The sequence below is a fragment of the Leopardus geoffroyi genome, chromosome C3 (genome assembly GCF_018350155.1).
Source record: "Leopardus geoffroyi isolate Oge1 chromosome C3, O.geoffroyi_Oge1_pat1.0, whole genome shotgun sequence".
Taxonomy (NCBI): Eukaryota; Metazoa; Chordata; class Mammalia; order Carnivora; family Felidae; genus Leopardus; species Leopardus geoffroyi.
Window position 1 is genome coordinate 136,320,503 of NC_059338.1, and position 19,580 is coordinate 136,340,082.

At 33.9% G+C, this 19,580-nt stretch overlaps 1 protein-coding gene across 12 annotated transcripts in view; it reads right to left on the reverse strand.

Annotated features, from left to right (window-relative positions):
• CSPP1 (centrosome and spindle pole associated protein 1) overlaps positions 1-19,580 on the reverse strand; it is a 153,370-nt gene that overhangs the window by 72,837 nt on the left and 60,953 nt on the right. For 9 of the 12 annotated variants that reach the window (XR_006706600.1, XR_006706601.1, XM_045455016.1 and 6 more), the window contains 7 exons: positions 17,064-17,162; positions 15,832-15,902; positions 7,394-7,487; positions 6,300-6,357; positions 4,397-4,605; positions 2,152-2,273; positions 1,716-1,794 (listed from right to left, as the gene is read on the reverse strand). Coding sequence is in view for 10 of the 12 variants with exons in the window: in XM_045455016.1 (XP_045310972.1) it covers positions 1,716-1,794; positions 2,152-2,273; positions 4,397-4,605; positions 6,300-6,357; positions 7,394-7,487; positions 15,832-15,902; positions 17,064-17,162 (732 nt within the window). In the remaining 2 variants the exon portion in view is untranslated. The remainder of the gene's footprint in view (positions 1-1,715; positions 1,795-2,151; positions 2,274-4,396; positions 4,606-6,299; positions 6,358-7,393; positions 7,488-15,831; positions 15,903-17,063; positions 17,163-19,580) is intronic. The other 3 variants (XM_045455017.1, XM_045455018.1, XM_045455012.1) reach the window with 2 other exon arrangements.

Genomic DNA, 19,580 nt, shown 5'->3' on the forward strand with positions numbered 1-19,580 from the left:
ACACAAAACCTATACACAAATATTTATAGTAGCTCTATTCATATTAACTTAGATGTCCTTCAACGATGAAAGGGTTAAACAAACTGTTGTACATCCTTACCATGAAATGTTACTCAGCAATAAGAACAATTTATACACGCAACAATCTGGATGAATATCTAGAGAATTATGCTGATTTTAAAAGGTCAACCCTGGGGCACATGGGTGGCTAGTCAGCTAAGTGTCTGACTCTCAGTTTTGGCTCAGGTCATGAGATGGAGTCCCACATCCATCTGGCTCCACAATGGGCATGTAGCCTGCTTAAGATTCTCTCTCTCCCCACCAAAAAAAAAAAAAAAAAAAGATTCTCTTCCTCTCCCTTTGCCCCAACCCGCTTGCATGCACACACACTCTCAAAAAATGAATAAAAATAAAAATAAAAAACAAAATAAAAAGTCAACCCCAAAAGGTTACACATGTGATTCCATTTATACAGCATTTAAAATATATATATACATTTATTTTTTTCAATATATGAAATTTATTGAAAATTGGTTTCCATACAACACCCAGTGCTCATCCCAAAAAGTGCCCTCCTCAATACCCATCACCCACCCTCAGTTTGTTCTCAGTTTTTAAGAGTCTCTTACACTTTGGCTCTCTCCCACTCTAACCTCTTTTTTTTTTTTTCCTTCCCCTCCCCCATGGGTTTCTGTTAAGTTTCTCAGGATCCACATAAGAGTGAAAACATATGGTATCTGTCTTTCTCTGTATGGCTTATTTCACTTAGCATTACACTCTCCAGTTCCATCCACGTTGCTACAAAGGGCCATATTTCATTCTTTCTCATTGCCACGTAGTACTCCATTGTGTATATAAACCACAATTTCTTTATCCATTCATCAGTTGATGGACATTTAGGCTCTTTCCATAATTTGGCTATTGTTGAGAGTTATACAGCATTTTTTAACAGTATTAAAAAGAAATGGAAACCAGATTAGTTGTTCCTAGTGCCTATGGAAGGAGTAGGAGCAGGAAAGAACTACATGTGGCTATAATATAAAAGGTAATCATAATGAATCTTTGTGAAGATGGAAGTGTTCTGTATCGTGACAGTACCCAATGTCATATATCTGGGCTTTGCTACTATACCATAGTTTTATAAGATCTTAGCATTAGAAGATACTGGGCAAAGGGTATACAAGATGTCTCTATATTATTTCTTACAATTCCATCATGGGAATCCATAATTATCTCAAAATAAATAGTTTAATTTTAAATAATGATGCTACAAAGTATACTAACATGCAAAAGATATTTATGACATACTGTTAATTTAAAAGCAGGTTACAGAATAATAATTATAGTGTATAACATAATTTTGGTGTATGTTGTGTATATGTTTATACAAGTACATAAAAGGACTTCCTGAATGCTTATTTAGATACATCTATCACTAGATGAGTGGGATTTAGGTGATTTCAATTCTTGCATATGCCTATTTATATTTTTATCAATAATATGTATGAATGACTTTTCTAACATGAAAGTGAGATTACTCTTTATTTTTTAAATGTACTTTCCATGAACACAGACTAAAAGCAATACTTTGAACGTGCGGGTTACACAATAATTGACAGTTAAAGTTACATCTGTTCTGAAGAGAAAAAATGATTAATACAGGTTCTATGGAAGACAAATTAATTTTGAAAGAAATTATTATTTTAACAACTTACATAATAGGCTGTGCTGGCTGTTGGGTGACAGGAGCACTAACATAAGCTGCAGGCTGTCCTCCCATCATTCCCGGACCATCTTAAAAGAAAACAAACACATTTATTTCAGAGAACCCGTGTATTAACACTTTATCCATAAAGAAAAAGTCACATACTAAAAATGTCACCTAAGGAAAAAATTCCGTATTTCCTTCTCAGTTAGGAGTGAGCAAAGAGCAATACAAGAAACCACAAAATAGTTATTTCTTAAAGCTAAACAAAAAAGAAATTAAGCAATATAGTTGAGTTTTAAAATAGGACATTTTTAAGTCAATAAACGTAATATTTGAATTAAGTAAAGCTGTGCTTTTCCAACTTATTTATTTTTGCTTACAAAAAAAAATAATTTTCCTGACTGAACCACTAGGAAAACATGTTTACCCTATAGATAACTTACAATAAGCAAGACTGGGATCCAAAGTATTCCTGGCCCCATAAAAATAGTACGCATCATCATAAGGAGTCCGATAATTAGCAGCCAAAGGTGGTAGCAGGGGAGGAGGAGGCAGAGGTGCAATCCTGTATCAAAAGAAAATTGGAAAAATTTTCTCATATTTCACTGCAATGTTTTTTAAATCAAGGCATAATTCTTTTGCAAAAATGTTATTGAAAATGTAACTGCTGCTTTAGAAAAGCCACCATCTTGCTTTAATCTCATCAAAAATAAGGATTCAAAAAGCAAAAAATACACTACCAAATTTCAGAATCTAAGGCGCAATACTTATATGACAAGAACTTTGAATAATAATCAATTAACATCTAATTAGTCAGTATATGCAAGTATTGAACAAATATGGTCCCTGTCCCTCAGGAATAACACAAAAATAAACAGATAATTAAAGCACACCATGGAAGTGAAACAATACAAATAGACACGAGGTGCTGTAGGAACATGGAACAGGGACATTTAAATCAAATAGGGGTAAGGAGGAAAGAATAAGTAAGGCTTTCTAGAAAAGAGAATGCTTCAGCCATGTTGCTGGAGTAACACAGAGGACAGTGCAGGAAGAAAAAGCAAAGAGGTATAAAACAGGATTATAAATGGTTCCATTTGACTGGCAGGTAAAAGGTGTATTTTTCTAATTGTAAAATAACTTAATTGTTCTTTCAAAGGAAGTCAACCATAATGTAAACAAAAACAACTTATATATCAACAGTAAAGTCTTGGCATAATGTTTTCTATTTCATGAAGTTAAAATGTTTTAAAAACCTCTACCTCAGCACTTCATTGCTGATTAGCAAATATCTATTTCCACCAAGGCAATATTTTCCAATATTGGAAAAGGCAAATTGGAAAAGGCAAATTCATTTAGATGACCAGAAAGGGAAAAGAGGGCATCCTAGAATGTTTTACTTTTGAGTGTATCTTAACAGGTTATCCCTTGTTGTATACTTCAAAATAATTCTGAAGAGCTAAGAAGTCATTAAAGTTCTCTCCAGTCATGAATATTTTTCACACTTACTGGTCACTCAGTGTGTCTAACCTTATTATCCTCACTGCATAGATACGTCAACAAAGTAGTTAAGAAACTGCTATGAAACTGTCAACATCATTAAATCTTAAGTTTATATAGAGATTTATATAAAATTTGATCCTTACAACAACCCTGTAACTATAGGTAAGAAAAACTAACTACTATTTCACTTTTACAAATGAGAAAACTAAAGTTTAATAAAGGTGCGGTTTTCCCAAAATCCAGACAGTGGAGCTAACCATTTTAATCCCTAAGCCAATGCTAAGACCATCATACCATGCTCTGTCATTTCACTCCCTCCTAGTCTTTTGAGTCAAGAAGCCATTAGATGAAAGAAACAAAGGACCCGATAAACAGAATACACATCACGCTACAATTTGTTAGTACTAAACAAAAGATAAGACCAAGTCCTACCGGAGGAAAGTACAGCACAGAAAAATATCCATGTTAAAAAAGAAAAACACCTGATTAAACACACTTCTATAAGACATTAATAGTAAGCAAAAAATAAGCTCAACTCCTACTAAGGAAAGAAAGCACAGCCCAGAAAATTTCAATGTTAACAAGACAATTTTCTTTATGTATAGCCTTAGTATGGCTTAATGCTTTTTACCTATAAAAATCAAATCCTTATCCTAATACCTAAGTTACAGGTTTTATAACCTCAACACCTTTTATTTCAGGAATTTGATTTGCATAGCCTGTAAGCAATCACAGAGAAAGAGTTGAAGGAAACACAAGCTGAAATAAAGTAATATATACAAAAAAGTCACATTAGAAACTTTGTTTTGCTTAAACTGAAAGAAGTATTCACTGTTTGCCAAGTGGAAATCACAAAATTTAAGAAAATATATAGCTTTGTATGTTAAGAGTTTTTAAAAAATAGATATTCTAAAATGTAACCTAAAGCTATATACCAAATGTAGTTACTCATTCTAAAAATACTAAGCATCTTTAAACAATAAAAGAATGTTGTAAGGATTTCCCTTGTTTTATAATAAAAGACCAACAATGCAAACAAATCTCAAGAGAAATTCTTTGACAGAAGCTGTTATTTGTACAAAAATCTCTGAAGGATAACTGTATTCACTTCAGCAAATCCTTCTCAACATGAAATATAATGATACCTTACCTAATTCCCAAACACAAAACATTTTAAACAAGCACCTGGGAGGCACCATTTCACCAAGGGTGCAGCTGGGTCCATTGTGCAAGTCTTCATTTTGAGATGGGATGGAGTGAACTGATGGGATGGGTGGGGCAGATGGGGCAGGTAAGGGAGGGAGAGGTGTCTGGAAAGCTACTCTGGGTCTTTCAGGTGGTATCTTCTCTTCAAAGTGTCTTGGTGCCACACTAAACTGCTTTAGTCTATCAGGCTAAAATAAAGAAAAAAGTCTGTTTGTTACATAAAATCATAAATTTAAAGGTAGAAATTTAAAGGTGGAAAGGACCTCAAAAGACCCTCTATATCAGACTGTCACAGAATAAAAGAATTTTACAGCAATAAAAGGCCTTGAAGATCCAATCCTTATTTTATAAATGGGGTAACTGAAGCTCCCATTTGAAATTGAAGCCCCCACATGGAAGTACATGAATCACCTGATGTCTCACCATTAATAAATAATCAAGCAAAGATTAGAGGCAGATATTAATGCTGAATGTAAAATTCTTATTATACAACATTGTGCTGTTTCTCTATCCAATTGACATTTCTGACATTAAGTGTTCTCTAGAATGATTAGCCAAGGTTTTCTGTAAAGAGCCAGAGAGTAAGTTGATCAGGCTTTGCAGGGCATGTGGTTTCTTCAAATGCTAAAGTAGCCCAAAATAAAATGTAAAACAATGAGTGAGGGTGTGTAGCCATACAATACAACTTTATTTACAAAACTAGGAAGCAACTAGATTTGGCCAAGGCTATAGTTTGCTAACCCCCACTTCAGAACATCATTTATGTATCCTCTTCTAAAATTTGACATCAAAAGTAAACCCAAAAGTATTGGTCTATTATGTCTAATGTGTTTATCTACCCTCATAAAGCCACTTGACATTCTAAAGGTTGTTTCATTTAAATATAAATAGGAATGCCCATCAAATACTAATGTAACTATAAATCAAATGTTTAATAACATACTACCATATTACATTAAAAAGTTCAAGATATTAAAAGAAAGTTTTTGATTATATAAATTATTTCCAAGGTATCCATTAATAGAAGAAAATGTATTTAGCTTTGGAAGTATCCTTTTTTTCCCCAACATGTTTAATTCCTCAGGAATCATTTCTCAGATTAATCTAAAAATTTTATTCTATGAGCAGTCAAGCACCCTGGGAGTGATACTCGTCCAGTATTACACTTCTTTAAATGGGCAACCCACAGGATATATACTCAGCACAAGTAAAAGTGTATCAAAAGCTGCCCATATTTGAATAATTTTAAGTTGCTGTATTCTTTGCAGGAATGAACTTTTTAATGAAATTAAAGTTTCTTAGTCATCAAAGGTAGACAAAAACTTGTGTTAGCAAATACATTCTACAGATCCCGCTACAGAAAAAGCACAATTTGAGAAGAGCAATAAAATATTACCTCCTCCCCACTTAACTGCAATGATGTAATTCATTCCATTTAATGAGAATTGCAAAATTAAAGTAAAAACAAGATTATTATCTCTCTAGTCTTACATTAAATAAAAATTACTAAAATGCTTAAACACTAGAATCAAAGGTTTCAGTTTCTTTGGAAATCATTCCTATACAAGAAAAACTCAAGAAAAATATTAACGTCTATTGTAGATTGAATTGAGATAACTTTTCCTGCAATAGTGCATTTGAACCAAGTAGAAAGAACTAATTTAAAAACAAACTAAAAAAATGATGCACATATGAAAAAGGAAAAATTATCTTAGAGAAATAAACAAGAGTTAGAACTTAAATTTTATGAGAACTGAATTTATTACTATTCAAATTGGTCTACGCTTATATTTCCCCCAATATCTTCTATCTCCACCTGCCACCACCTTTGAGGCTTATTTAAATCAAAGAGCAAACATTAAAAGATTCCAGGAACCCTTACCGATTTCTCAGGGTCTCGTGCTCCAGAAGCTGCAACCCTGAGTTCCATATCTTTTTCTCTGAACAAAATTAAAATTCTATATATTAAACAGTTAAAGTAAACATAATCAAAATCATTACTAAGGCAAATTTTAGCACAAAGTCCATGCAATAACATCTTCAAGTACAAATAATTCTATTTACTGATAATAAAGCCTTAAATAATTCTGAAAACTCAATTTTTGATTTGGTGCAAATTCACCTGTAAACTGACTTACAGTAAGTGCCTCAAGTACTTAGAAGCCTCAGCAATTCACACAGAATAAAGTACAGAAGTAAAACAAAATCTTCACTTCATGAAACAAAGACATTTAGGATACATGTATATTTTGTTGGCAAAAGGAAGGGTAAAAATTTAAAAATTAATACCATACTTTCTAATAAGCTTCTAATAAGAGTTTTTAAGGAACTGATGCTAAAAAATTATTAATGTAAGACAGGAGATATTGGCTTTCTCTAAGATAGAGGGAAAAAGGCAAAACTAAAAGATGGTAGGTCTCAAAATTCTCCAGAACCAAGATATCTAATCCTACTTGTGAACTATAATTAGTATTTCACAGGTATTTCTACAAGAAAGATTGCAAACACTAGGACTTGTATACAATATAAATATCTATCAATTTATCATGATTATTTTTATATTGCATTTATGGGTATGCTAATCATTTCACATTATATAAGACAAAATACTTCCATTTCATATTTGTTACTACATATGAGATAATATAGTGGGCGTGTAGATTACACTAAATGCTACCCAAAATCAAAAATTGAAGAAATTAATAAAGGTATCTACAAGGCCTACTATAGGATATACACATCATCTCATTTGCTACCTATATGACACAGTAAATGAACACTCCCATAGTATTTGTTCTACCACCCTGGCAGATTGATGTACATTGCAGAGGCTGAAATGGAAGTGATTTACAGATACATAATCATCTTAGGAAAAATATTCCATTATTTTACTATGTAATTGTTTATCACCATGTCATTTTACACAAATGCATTTTAAATTCAAAACATCTTTTTTAAATGCAAACCTTTCATTACCGTCTCTTGTTCTTCTGTTGTTCGGCCATTTGTTCTAGTAGTTCTAGTCTGTATTTCTCCTTCCTTCTTTGAATAAGTTCTCGATCTTCACCTCCTAGAAAGTGGTAAGAAAAAAAACTGTCTAGTGGTATCTGAGTGGCTCAGTCGGTTAAGAATCCAACTTGTGTTTCAGCTCACATTGAGATTGAGAGAGATTCTCTCTCCCCCTCTCTTTCTGCCCCTCCCCCGCTCACACTTGTGCTCGCTCTCAAAATAAATAAATAAACTTAAAAAAAAGGGGGGGGAATTGGCCCTCTTTTTTTAAGATGATTTATTTACTTATTTAGAGAGAGAGAGAGAAGGCGCATGCACACAAGCAGGAGAGGGGCAGAGAGAGAGAGTCTGCACTGTCAGAGCATCTCACAAACTGGTCTTAACTCTTAAGCAACATCTGCAACTAGAAACTCAAATTTTAAATAATATAAATATTTTTAATTATATCAAAGAGTACTGCAAGTGCAGAAAATATAAAAGGTAAAATCATGTATCATTACCTCTTCAATTAATTTCACAATTTATGAATATCTACTATATGTCAATCACAAGATACATTACTCTTTCCCAAACCTCTATACCTCAAAAACCTTAAATAAGAGAATACTCTAATAATCTCCATCCCCATTTTTCTAATAATTGAGATAATTTCCACTAATAACTCCCACAAGCCCCTTAAATTTAACAAGTATGTCCAAAATGAACACTTCAAAAGCAATTGCCCTTCTTTGTTTTCTGTTAATGGCCTGATCATTGAACCTCAAAACCTGCTATAACTTTGATTGCTCATTCTCTTATTCACTTCATATTCAGATCCTCTTTCTATTCTCACCACAATTAACCTTGGATCCAACCTATCTACATTTCACCTAGACTGCAGCAATAACCTCCTAATTAGTTTCTCCATTCCCCTCCCTCTGCTCCAATAAATGCAGCATATTTATGTAAGATTAACTGTCTTAAAACACAACACTAATCACACTGGTACCCTGCTCAAATTCTACCTCAGTTCTACAGAAAAAAATATAAACCTCTCACCCAGGTATCATGTGCAAATCAAGTTGTGCAAACATTTATATCCACAGAAGATCATTATTACTGCATTTAATTTTTTGGACTTAGAGGTGATTTCTTTTTTTTTTAGGCTATAGTTGACACACAATGTTACATTGGTTCCAGGTGTACAACCTTGATTCAACAAGTCTATACATTATGCTACGTTCACCACTATTGCAGCTACCATCTGTAATCATATAATGTTATTATAGTATCACTGACTATATTCCCTATGATGTGCCTTTTATTCTCATGACTTATTCATTCCATATCTGAAAGCCTGTATCTTCCACACCCCTTCATCCATTTTGCCCATCCTCCCACTCTGTTCCCCTCTGGCAACCATCACTTTGTTCTCTGTATTTATAAGTCTGACTCCACATATTTGTTTATTAATTTGTTTTTCAGATTCCACATCCAAGTGAAATCATACAGTAGTCATCTTTCTCTGATTTCACTTAAGTGTAGTAACATCTAGGTCCACCCATGTTGTTGCAAATGACACAATCTCATCCTTTTCGTGGTTGTGTTATTACACACACATTATTGTCTATATATACCACTTCTTCATTATTCATTTGTCAATTGAGGGGACACTTAGGTTGCTTCCATATCTTGGCTATTATAAATAATACTGCAATAAACATAGGGGTACATATATCTTTTTAAATTAGTGTTTTCATTTTCTTTGGGTAAATACCCAGTAGAATTATTGAATCATTTCTAATTTCTTGAGGAACCTACATACTGTTTTCCACAGTAGCTGTCCAATTTGCATTCTCATCAATAATACACGAATTCCTTTTTCTCGATATCCTCACCACCACTTGTTATTTGTCTTTTTTTTATTCTAACCATTCTGACAAGTAGAAGGTGATATCTCATTGTGTTTTTGATTTGCATTTCCCTGATGATTACTGATGCTGAGCATCTTTTCATGTATCTGTTGGTCATCTGTAGGTCTTCTTTGGAAAAAATATCTATTCAGGTTTGCTGCCCATTTTTAATCGGATTTTTTTTTTTTTTTTTTTTTTGGTGTTGAGTTGTATAAGTTCTTTATATATTTTGGATATTAACCCCTTATCAGATATATCACTTGCAAATATCTTCTCCCATTCACTAGGATGCCTTTTCATTTTGTTGATGATTACCTCTGCTGTGGAAGGAATTTTAGTTTAGTTTAGTTTAGTTTAGTGTAGTTCCAAAAGGTTATTTTTGCTTTTGTTTCCCTTGCCTTAGGAGACATGTCTACAAAGATGTTGCTACAGCTGATGTCAGAGAAATTACTGCCTGTGTTCTCTTCTAGGACTTTTTTTTTAGTTTCTGGTCTCACATTTAAGTCTTTAACCCATTTCGAGTATTTTTGTGTACGATGTAAGAAAGTGGCCCAGTTTCATTCTATTACATGTAGATGTTCAGTTTTCCTAGCACCATTTATTAAAGAGGCTGTCTTTTCCCCATTGTATGTTCTTTCCTCAGCTGTCATGGATTAATTAACTATGTAAGTGTGGGTTTATTTCTGGGCTCCCTATTCAGTTCCATTGATCTATGTATCTATTTTTGTGCCAGTACCATACTGTTCTGGTTACTGACTGTAGCCCTGTGATACTATCTTGAAATTTGGAATTGTGATACCTCCAGTATTGTTTTCCTTTCTCAAAATTACTCTGGCTATTCACTGTCTTTTGTGTCGTTCAATACAAATTTTAGTATTATTTTTTCTGGTTTTGTAAAAACTTCTATTGGTATTCTGCTGGAATTGCACTGAATCTGTAGACTATGGTGGGTAGCACAGACATTTTAATAATATTAATTCTTCTAACCCATGAGCATGGAATATCTTTCCATTTGTGTCATCTTAAATTTCTTTCATCAACGTTATTATTGCATATGTTAGTGACACAAAATAACCTCTTAATCTAGACATGCATCATCTGAAACACCACACAAATCACAGGATAGCAAAAATGCAATTGAGCCAGAAATTTCTCTACTACCTTAATTATTAGTTTCCCAACCATCAGTGAACATACAGCATCTAAGTATGCCCATTAAACACAGATGTCAGCAATTGTGAAGTTCCCATAGGAGTAAGACAAATAACACTAAGGTTAATAATAATCTTTTATATTAAAGTAGATCTATCCATTCTACTTCTGACCATGATGGAGTAATAAACACAGAACTTAACTTTCCACCATAAAAGAAAATAACAAAACTAGGCAAAATATGAAATATAGTAAAACCTTGGTTTGTGAGCATAATTCATTCTATGCTTGTGATCCAAAGCACTTGTATATTAAAGCAAATTTCAAGACCCAATGGCTCAGTTGTAATCATATGACATTTGGCATCACATACTACTTATATTGCAAGACATCACTTATTTATCAAGTTAAAACTTATTAGAAATGTATGCTTGTCTTATAGAACACTTGCAGAACAAATTACTCACAATCCAAGGTTTTACCATAACTGTTTTTCAGACACTGGACAACAGGTAGCCAAGGACTGTACTACCTGAGAGAAAGAAAACTAATGAGGTGAGCACTTTAAGCACTGCCATTTCTGCCTGAATGTAATTTACAGAGCATAGGTACAGTGAGGGAGAATCCAAACAAAGCCAGGAAACTAAGCAAATCACGTAAAGATCAAGATCAAGAAGGCTAAAATGTGTAGAAGTTTAGGTCAAAGATCCAAAAAGAAGCATAAAAAGAGCTTTAGAAATCTGTGGAGGGGTCCCTTCAGACGTTACTGTAGACTAGTCTATGAATGCACAGGATAAAATCCCATTAGGCTGGACAGAAAACTATGGAAGACACAAACTGAAAAATTCTCCAACAACCTCAAAGTAGAGACAAATTCAAATTCCAGCCAGCTATAGTGCAGTTCTCAGTATCCCTTATAGTGTTCAAGGAAGATGCCCCCAAGAAAGGTCATTCTGTAGTAACAAGGCTGGATTGTCCCTAGGAAGAAAGCTACCCTAAGATTTCCCTAGCTAAGCTTAAAGTAAAACCTCAAAAAGACTGGTTCTTAAATATCAGAAAAATGTGACTGTAGTAGGCAAAATTCTAAGGTAGATGCTATGCTACCTGCCTTCTGGTGCTGACTCCCTGTATAAACTCTCCCCTTGAGTATAAACAGAACCTGTAACATGTTTCCAGCCAACAGAAAGGAGTTTGCTAATATGATTTAGGTACCAATTCTGGATCAAAATTCAAGTCTGAATTACTTAAAAGGGAGATTATCTTGGGTGGGCCAGATATAATCAGGTAAAAGCCCTCCCTGAGTTTAGATATTCTCCTTGTTGGCATAATAAAGTGAGCAGCCATGGTAAGGTAGCACACATGGCAAGAAACAACAGATGGCCTGTAAAAATTGTGGGTGGTCTCCAGCTAATATCCAGTAAGAAGCCCTTAGTAATACAACTACCAGTAAATGAATTCCACCAGCAATGTGAATGGGCTTAGAAGTAGATTCTTCCCCAGTCAAGATTCAGATGGAAAATAGAGCCTGGCTGACTCTATGAGACCTGACCCTTATGAGACCTGAGCAGAGAACCTAAACTCCTGATCCACAGACAAGATGAGATAACGTGGGATGTTTTGAGCCCCAAACCTGTGCTAATCTGTGATGCAGCACAGAAAACTAATACAGTGACCAATAACTATTAGAAAAGTTAGTCAATAGAAAAAAAAAAAAAAAAAAAAAAACAACAGATGATGAAACAAATAAAGACATTAAATTAGCTACTGTAACTATGCCCAAGCATTTAAATAAAAATGGGAACATAGGGGTGCCTGGCTGGCTCAGGCAGTAGAGCATGCAACTCTTGATCTCTCAGGGGTCGTGAGTTTAAGCCCCACATTGGGCATGGAGCTCCCTTAAAAAAAAAAATTAACTGGATTTAATGGAACTTTAAATATATATATTATATATATTATATATATATATTATAATATATATATTTAAAATATATATATTAATATATATATTTAATATATAATTAAATATATATTTAAATATATATATTATATATATAATATATATAATATATATATATATAAACAGGAACATAATGAGGAAGAAATGAGAAGCTGTTTTAAATTTTTTTAATGTTCATTTATTTTTGAGAAAGAAAGAGACAAAGCAAAAGCAAGGGAGGGGCAGAGAAAGAGGGAGACACAGAATCTGAAGCAGGCTCCACTCTGAGCTGTCAGCACAGACCCCGTTGCAGGGTTCCTATGGAGGGCTCGAACTCACGAACTGTAAGATCATGACCTGAGGTGAAGTCAGACTCCTAACCGACTGAGAAACCCAGGCGCCCCAAGAAGCTGTTTTAAACAAAAAACAAAAACTGAGGAGTTCTTCTTCTATTTAGCAGAAAGCTACAAGAGAACACTGCTCAAATCCTACAATGGTGAAAAAGCTCAATCATCTATAAAACTGTAACTTTTAAAAAACCTGTCAGAGAGCTGAGGTTATAAGCAACCAGGTAAAGTGATTTCAAAAGGGCATAAAAACCAATCCAAAGAGATGGGATAATCCACATTTTTTACCTTTCCCAGAGTATGAAGAAGTAGGCAGTTACCTTAAAAGCAGGTAGGAAGAAAAATGCTGAAATGTTAATGACTTCTTAAAGGCTTTGAGCAGGCTAGAATAACGATATAGATTCTCTGGAATCTACCCAGACACAAGGGGAATCTCACTCACTTCTCTACCTTCACCAGAAGCTTATGAGACTGGAGATGGGGCAACAGGAGACATATGAAAGAGACCATTCTTTCCAGATCCTTCTTTCATTCTAAAGCAATGGCCAGAATCTACTGGTGAAAGAGCAGAAAACCTGCTTGGACCCAGTTCTGCACTTACAAAAAGCAAAGTCCTGTTACTGTTAGGGGAAGTAACTGTTCCCTACTGTTAGTGAGGAAATTCTCACACAACAAGCTCCACAGACATAAAGGAGGGTTTGGCTACCACTCTGGGAAGCATCATGAACACTGAGACTTATTTCTGAGAATGAGACACACAGAATCAGCCTTGCACCAAAGAAAAAGCAAAAGCAATCACTCTGTTAGAGTCAAACAGGTCCTGAAAACTGACAAAGATGCAGGCACACTAAGAAAATCCCTCCAGCACTCCAGGCTCCACATTAAGAACAAGGTAGTCAGAGAATTTAAAACTTGTTTTAAACAAGTGGTAGAAGAAAAATTAAAAAATCATTAAGTATGCACAAGACATGAACATTACTACCAACCAATTGACCTACTTGGCATTTATAAACCACTACACTCAACAACCATACAATGCACATTCTTCCAACTACACACTAAACACTCACCAAGATAGACTATATTCTGGGCCATTAAAAAGTATTTTAAATTCAATTTGAAATTGAAGTTATACAAACTGTTTTTTTCAGACCATAAGGGAATTAAACAAGCAGTCAGTAATAAAAATATAAAAGGAAAATCCCCAAATATTTGAAAATTCAAATGCATACTTCTAAAAAAATCAATGATTCTTTTATAAACCACATAATATATTGTTGTTTTTGCTCTCATTAGACACAGTCTTAATTTTTTAAATAAAGCATAAGTTCTTGGAGCAAAACTATAGGAAGACAAATTTCAATTCAATTGAAATGAGAATTTTATAACAATCAGATTGTGCTACCTCTAGAGTTCTTTATGGGTCCATACAAATATAGGCTGGGGGAAAAAAACAATCATTAGATAAATCACTGGATTCAATCACTTCAACGGTTTGTTCCAAGCATTAGAGTCTATTATCTCACCAAATATTCATCCATAATTCCTGGACTGCAGTAATGATAAACTCATGACATTCAACATTAAAACTTTAGAGTAGAGTAATCCATTTATTGATAAAATTATTTGTCAGTGAGCTCTCAACAAAGAAAGCCATTTCTCCAATTTTTACCATGTTTAACAAAATACATCGTAAGAATGAAGCCTTTACCTTACTGATAGGTTACACTGGTAAATTCTCAATTGAAGACATTACATTAGAATAAAACTAGTTGCTACGCCATATTTTCTCACAATAACCATCTCAAGGAAATAAAGATCTGAGAATATCATGCAATTAAATATCTCTAAACCAAGATTTAAATTACTGACTGCTTTTGGGTTAAATGAATCAAAAGTGTTATCTAATTTCTTCATATACTTCCACTGAAACCAAATTTCAGGTAATTTTTTCTAATAGTTTTTACACAGAAATCAGACCACTTTTCTATTTTAAAGTTACACATAGGAAATAAGTAAGGTACTCTTCACACAGTTTCTGAAATTATGACAAGTAGCAAATCAACATACTTATATTAAGCAACGACCTTCATTTCTGATAAATAGAAAATTTGGATTATGATGATTTGAACAAAACACTTCAAAAACCACATGGAAAGAACATGGGAAAGATGTATATCAAAGAATAAAAAGGTTTAGTTCAGGGAAACTAAACTTAAAATGTAAGGCAATTCTGTGCTAGCTAAAAAGAAGAATGAAGAAAAAAGCTATCACATACAAAACAGAATAATAAACAGTCACACTACAACAAGGTTACTGAAATTAATATTTCATGCATCATCTATGTAAAGTTCATCAATAAATAAAAGTTATTCCACTTTGAAATTATATACAGACTGGGTGGTTCAGTCATTAAGCATCTGACTTCACCTCAGGTCATGATCTCAATTCGTGAACTCTAGTCCCACATCAGGTAAGCTTGAGCCCCACTTCAGGTGAGCACGAGCCCCGCTTTGGTGAGCTCAAGCCTCACTTTGGGTAAACAGAAGCCTCACTTCAGGTGAGCCCCGCTTCTCTCTCCCTCTCTCTCCCCCTCCCTCCCCCTTGTGGGATTCTCTCTCTCTGCTCCTCAATCACCTGAGCCCTCTCTCTCAAAAAAAACTTTTTTTTAATTAAAATTAAAATTAAATAAAATTAGGGGTGCCTGGGTGGCTCAGTCAGTTAAGTGTCCGACTTTGGCTCAGGTCATGATCTCACACTTCGTGGGTTCTGGCCCCGAGTCTGGCTCTATGCTGACAGCCCCTCGGGGGTTGCCCCTCCCCAGCTCGTGCTCTATCTCTCTATGTCTCTCAAAAATAAACAAACATTTAAGAAAATAAATAAAAAATAAAAAATAAAATTATACATACCTATACAATATACACTAAATGTTTAGCAGAGGGTCTACCCTAAAGTAAGCACTAGATAAATATTTTATATTACTAATAACAGTAGTATTAATGGTATCACTGAGTTCTCACTAAAGACCTTTTATAAGAACAGTATGCAAAAGTTTAATCAATGAAGTTTTGTACACACCAAAGAGCATCCCCGCAAAAGGACTACAGATGTCTTGGTTAGTGGATTTAGATGGTTCATTATCTCGAGCACTAAAACAAAAACAAAAAGGATTAGAACTCAAATGATTTTCAGGCAACAAAAATTTACAGTAAATTGTAGGTATGAGTTATTGGACTTTGAAAGTACTATGGACACTACAATAGTTACATATTTTTAAAGTCAGGGTAAAATCATAGCATTTGATCTCTTTCTACAGTGAGACCTTGATATATATATTCAGCCTCTATAAATATATAACCTTTTTCTTCAGTCTGTATTATTGGCTCTATAGATTCTCAATAAAATCCTTTTATATAAGAACAGTTAACCCAATAAAAAAAAAATGAATATAAATACAAATAAATCCTAAAAAAAGAAGTGAAAAGTGATACCTATATGCACACTAGAAAAGAAGATCATCCCTTAAAAACTCCTTCCTTGAAATACAGAAATGGGGGAGGGGGGAGGAGAGACAATTTCCTCAAAGAAAGCCTAATCAGACCCAAATAACAAATTATCTTATCTCAAGCACTTCAGTATATTACTTTCTTCAGAGAAAACAGACACCTTTTGTGATATAATGACATTATTATCTCCATTATGCACTATGGATTCAGAACTGTTTATCCTTATGTATGGTATAAGAAAGCCACCAAAATTAAACTATAAACAGAAAGAGAACATGAATATAAAATACATGTATTTCCATTCTTTTTGACATGACAGATTATGAGCACTAATTGTACAAAGTAAGCATAAAAGTTATCTACTCAATAAGCTGAAAATCAAAAAGAAATTTTTTTGAAAGGAAAACTCACATTGTACAAACATTTTCAATTTATTCCCAGTTAAGTTACATCACTCCCTAACTCCAAGATATTATAAATTGATTTTTAGTCCATTAAACTATATGCTTATTTGTCCTTTCATTATTTCAACCAAATTTAAATACCTTATAATTATAGGGACTTATTTGGAATACCTTGGCACAATTATAATCCAAACTTGCAATTCAAAATAACGCTGTAAAGTACTATAAATTTTCATTTAACACAGTTCTTCCACCCTCCTTTTTTCCCTTTAACTCTTTTCTTATTAATAAGGAATCTGTTAACATACTATACCTTCCTACTTATTCAGTAAGCCAGTTTTAGCAGCTGCAGTTTCACAGTGTAATGACTGAAGAGCAGAATTCATATTACATACTATACCTTTTATTTCCAGCAGATGAAATGCGTATGTTTGAATGCTCTGTGACATCACCACCATACTCCTTAGGAGGCACATTCCCTTGTCTGTTCCCGTACATCCTTAAAAACACATTAGCTTATAGAGCTTGCTCCACATACAGTGGGCCTTCTCATATTATCTCTTTGGTGATTTTACATTTGATGTTGGAGATGTTAAAGGGAACAAAGTGTTATAATGAAGTTTTACTGTAAACACATTTGAAAATTAACATGAATGAGATTTAATTCAAGTATGATTTGCTGGTTAATAAGAAACTACTAAGAGATTAGATTCAATAGTCTTTAAAAAAAAAAGAGGTTATTATAAATTATTTGAATATAACTTCTAGAAAATTTTAATTTCAAACTATTGTATATACTAAGACTTTTTTATCATTCATTTAATTCAAAGAATATTTACTGAGGACCTGCTACATGCAAGTACTATTTATTCATTTATTCTAGGCACTGGGTATATGAATGTGGCCCTTGCCCTCATGAGGATTACAGACACATTTCACAATCAGATCTCTTTTTGCTGAAAGAAACAAAATTCAGATTCTTGGAAATTATTTCACTGCATATAAAAACCTTTTTAACTTAAAATATAGCAACTGTCTTACCAATTAAAATCAAATGTAGCAAGCCACAACATTTGATAACATTGTAAATCACATGAAAGAATAAATATTAGCAAAAGGAGAATGGAAAAAATTATAAACAGGCTGATACACGCATAAAAACTTATTCACTTTACTCACAAGGTCTTGGACAACAAAAAAAATATATCAGAATGTTTGTTTTCTTCTTAAAAATCCTTTCCAGAAAATAATTTTAATATTTTTTCAATTAATCTTTTTTTTTCCACTTGGCAAACATTGATTTCTTTAGCTTAATTCCTCATACCAGAGAAATCAACATGACTTTTCACACCAACACTTATCAGCATCCATGAAAATCAGCATTTCACAAGTCATATTTCTTTTCACTGCTGTTAACAAGCTATATTGTCTCTCAAAAGGACTATTAGAAAGAAACAGGGCTGTTAAAGTATTACTCAATATTTTCGGTGAATTTCATTTTCACATTAAGAAAAATGGCAGTTTTTAGAAGAAAAGGACTTCTCATTCTCAGGGCCAGCATAGAAGTTGTTCTTCATTTGTTTCCATCACACAGACGACTATCAATATTATCTAGGAGAAAAGGCTACTGAGGATTATAACCTTCATAATATAGAACCTGGCATGTTACATAAATTGCTTCCATTTTTTAATCCATATCTAAAATAACAGAAACCTCCAAAAGCCACTTCAAAAAGGAATTTCAGGGGCGCCTGGGTGGCGCAGTCGGTTAAGCGTCCGACTTCAGCCAGGTCACGATCTCGCGGTCCGTGAGTTCGAGCCCCGCGTCGGGCTCTGGGCTGATGGCTCAGAGCCTGGAGCCTGTTTCCGATTCTGTGTCTCCCTCTCTCTCTGCCCCTCCCCCGTTCATGCTCTGTCTCTCTCTGTCCCAAAAATAAATAAACGTTGAAAAAAAACAAAAGAAAAACAAAAAAAAAAACCAAAAAGGAATGTCACACTATTTCAATTTATCAAAATACAGCTGGTTTTATAGCTATACCCATGTGCTCAAAACTCTGTTTTAAACTGACATATCAGTTTCGTCATTCCCTATTGCTACCACTTAAAGAATTGGTAAATATAAACTCAAACTAATTTGTAATTAATAATGCCAAGCAACCAGAATTAGTTATATTAGTCTATATTAAATATGCAGGAGCAGAAAAGAGTTATCAGAAATGCCTATTTGGAAGGTGGTCCTTGGCTGGCACCTGGAACACATATTTTGGGAGGAGTCCCACCATTCCCCAGATAGAGAAAAGTGGCTCACTGTGCATAAACTGTTTATACAAACCATATAGTTTATGCTGAACATCTGCTTTCCTTCAGAAGTTCAGAATTTTCCTACATCCTCGAAAAAGGGTGCCTGTGTGACCAGCCCACAATAAAAACATGGGCGCTGCGTCTCTAATGACCTTTCCTGGTAGACAACGTTTCACTCACGCTGTCACAATTCAATGCTGGAGGAATTAAGTATGTCCGGTGTGAGTCCACTAGGAGAGAACTCCTGGAAACTTGCACCTGCTTACCTTCAGACTTTGTCCATGCCCCTTCTTCCTCTGCTGATTTTATTGTGTATCCCTTCACTGTAATAAGTCATACCCATGAATGTAACTATAGATACAAAGTCTTGTGAGTCCTCCTGCTGAATCACCAAACCTGGAGGTGGTCTCCCATTACTCGACAAAAATAAATGTGATGTGGTAAAGTACTGCCTGAACAAATGAAAGTTTTCAAATATAGAGAAATTTAAAGTTATAAATTTTTAGAAACATACTTTGTGATTAAACCAGAATTGACCAGAATTAAAGACTATTTAGATATACAAAAATCTTTCTAAAATTTATCTAAGAACTGTGGCTTCCTGCATTTTTAGGTA